The sequence below is a fragment of the Propithecus coquereli genome, unplaced genomic scaffold, assembly GCF_000956105.1.
Source record: "Propithecus coquereli isolate 6110/MARCELLA unplaced genomic scaffold, Pcoq_1.0 Scaffold153, whole genome shotgun sequence".
Lineage (NCBI taxonomy): Eukaryota > Metazoa > Chordata > Mammalia > Primates > Indriidae > Propithecus > Propithecus coquereli.
Window position 1 is genome coordinate 2,537,850 of NW_012139747.1, and position 3,155 is coordinate 2,541,004.

The window sequence follows — 3,155 nt, forward strand, 5'->3', positions numbered from 1 at the left end:
CTTTGGGTTTAAATGAATTGAACAGAGCCAGCAAATCTTTTGCCTTTAACCTATCCCAGTCCATGTTACAAACTGCTAATCGACGTGTAATCTGAGAAATAAGAACAATTAAATATTATACAATCTGTATGATTCTCAATACTTGAAAAATAAAGTTTCTAAAAACATAATGCCTTTCCCCCAAGCCCTGAAATTATCAGTATAGTAGCCATCTAAGTGTTTTCAATACGTAAAAGAGAACTTTAAATGAGTTCCAGTAGTAAAAATATAACAGATAAGTACTTTCTCTTACTTCTTAGTTCTACTACCTAAACCAAGTATTTTCTAAAAATTGCATATGACTTTTAATTATTTATGTAGAATTTCTTATTTGCTGGGATAGACATCTTCTAACTTACATAAACATATTCCATATCGGGAAGTTTTAATCAAACTCATCAAGATTATTGCCAGTATGGTTTTTCCCACTTAATTTAATGCCATCAATTTTACCACTCATAAAAGCTACTTGGATTGCGTTCTTCACAAATAATCTTATTTATTCAAAAGGTTACCTCATCAGCCCGGGGAGCATCTTTATCTAATTCTCTCCAAGCATGCTCAAAACCAGATTCTTCTGGAAACAAATCTGCCATATCGTCTTCATCTTCAGAACTAGTTTCTATATTTCCTTTACCCCTTGCAAGATCAGGGCCACTGTCACTTTCATCATCCTCCTCACTATCCTCATCTTCATCCTCCTCCTCATCTTCATCATCTTCATTTCCATTATCATCAACTGAAGCTTTGCCAACACCTGTAATTTCATTTTCAGATTCCTCATCACTTCCTATTTCACTAACACTTTCTGAATCTTCCTCCGGAGCATCTTTGTCAAACATTTTACTGTCCATTGAGTTTTCATAACCGTCACTGTCTCTTGCCATTATGTGTGGAGCTACTGTAAAATGTTAAAGAGGGGAGAAATTAAGAAAATGTACACACTGAATTATATTGAATCCAAATTCTTATGACATCAAACCCAGTAAAAATATAATTTCTATTAAACAGAGTAAAGGAAAATATAAATTCTGTAAAATTCATGCTTAACGAAGTTATTTAATGGAAATCTTAACATATACTCAGATTATGCAAGTAGATCTATACATTTACCCAATACTTAAGTGCCTGCTATGTGCTAGGTGATCAATACACATCATTGGCAAAAGAGAAGTAATCAATGCCTTCACTGAAACTTCTAGTTAAGTGAAGAGGACAGATACCTGAAATCTGGGTAGAACCAACATAAATTACTGCAAGCAACATGGTGGGGTAGAAAGATTCAGAAGATATGAGTGCAGTCCTAGGTCTGTGTGTCCTTATGTAAGGACACCTTGTTTTTTGATATATCCTCATTTCCCAAGGTTATTGAGAAAATTAAATGAGAAAAATATGTAAAAGGATTATGTAGAATCAATCCAAAGGACTATATGGCTATGTTATATTAATCCAGTGCACTAAAGCAAGTGGAATTTAAAAGATGCTGGACTAACAAACTCAGCATCAAAACTACTTTGCTGTTGGTCCCAGTCCAATTTTATTCTCTAATTTCAGTAATCAGATTTCTTTCCCTTCTTCCTATACCACATGAGGTTTGCTGCCTTGTTCCACTACAAACGGAATGGGATCCTACCTCTGATGCCCCAGTCCCTGCTATCTAGAATCCTGTCCACTGTCTGATACTGCCTACCTTCCCAATGTGATCTCTGCCTTTTCCTGATGCCTACCTTCCTTGGATCCTGGATTCACAGGTCTGGCTCATCTGAACCACCAATAATTTTCAGTTACAACAGCAACTATCAGCAACAACACCACTCAAACACTCAAAATTTCCTGCTGCCACACGTGACACAAAATTTTAGTAAGTGTAGTAAACATGTAAACACAAACTAGAGCCAGACATTTCTTACTTAGTTCCAATCACTTCTAACTCTATTACTCATTTCACAACTTCAAGACCTTACTATCTAATCAAATGGGACCACTGATCTCTTCTGAACATGCCCAATCACATCACTGCTCAAAAAGTTTCTGTGTAGAACACTCTTGGTTCTCAAACTTAATTTTTCCCAACCCCTTATCACAATAGTACATCCCCTATATTTCTCTGATTACCATATCTTGAGTGACCTCTTTCTCCCAATTTCCCTCTGCCAAATACCTTTTATGGCACTTACTATTATTCTACTTTGTATTACTGTTCTTTCTTCCACTTTAGATCTATGCTAATACAGCAGCCAATAGACACATGGCAATTGAGCACTTGAGATCTTGCAATTATATGAAAATAGAATGTAAAATATACTATTTATTTTTTATATTGATTAAATATTGAAATAAATTTTTGACATATTGGGTTACATAAAATATATTATTAAAATTAATTTCACTTGTTTGTTTTTACTTTTTAATGTTGCTCCTACAAAATGCAAAATTATGTGTTTCTACTGGACAGTGTGTTTTAGACCAGTACCATGGCATAGTTTAGTAGGCTGTTATCTGCACAAGCATATCTACAAAGGGTAAGAAGTGCTAAAATCAAGGCCGATCTCCACCCACCAAGCCATGCACTCTGCAGGGTGGCTGTGTCTGATCAAGGTCAAAGAATCTGTTGCTTCACTCACAGGCACTGTCCCCTTACCAAACTGTGAGCCCTGGGAGCTCTGTGTGTCCAGAGGGCATACCTTTTTCTAATATGCACAGAGGCATCATATAAACTAGCAATAGCCCTGAGATGGGGACCATGCCTTACTCACATTCTATCTACCACATACTAGTTATTAAGTACCTGAATTAATTAATGAATGAGTACCCAACTCTACTTAGCTTCTTTAGACACACTTCTTCTTATGTGATAACATATAACACTTTATTTATCTGGTTAGAAACTATAGCTCTCATTAGTACCTACCACAAATCAAAATGATTATTTATTTAACTGCAAGATTCAATTTCCACATCTATCTGCAAGCATCACATCAAAAATGAATAATCATTGCATAATATTTTTCTTTCATAACCTTGTATTTCCAAAGAAGCATTTGATCATTTTCATTTTACCATGAAACTACTTATGTTTACTTTTTAAAAAGATTGATATAAAAATAAATCATGCA

General features: G+C 35.0%; 1 protein-coding gene across 1 annotated transcript in view; it reads right to left on the reverse strand.

The window, feature by feature from the left end:
• The window catches only part of ESF1 (ESF1, nucleolar pre-rRNA processing protein, homolog (S. cerevisiae)), a 76,520-nt gene that overhangs the window by 70,965 nt on the left and 2,400 nt on the right, over nucleotides 1-3,155 (reverse strand). Inside the window, 2 exon segments of the mRNA XM_012640423.1 lie at nucleotides 1-91; nucleotides 555-940. The exon segment at nucleotides 1-91 is cut by the window's left edge and continues 1 nt beyond it. Coding sequence (XP_012495877.1) covers nucleotides 1-91; nucleotides 555-940 — 477 coding nt within the window.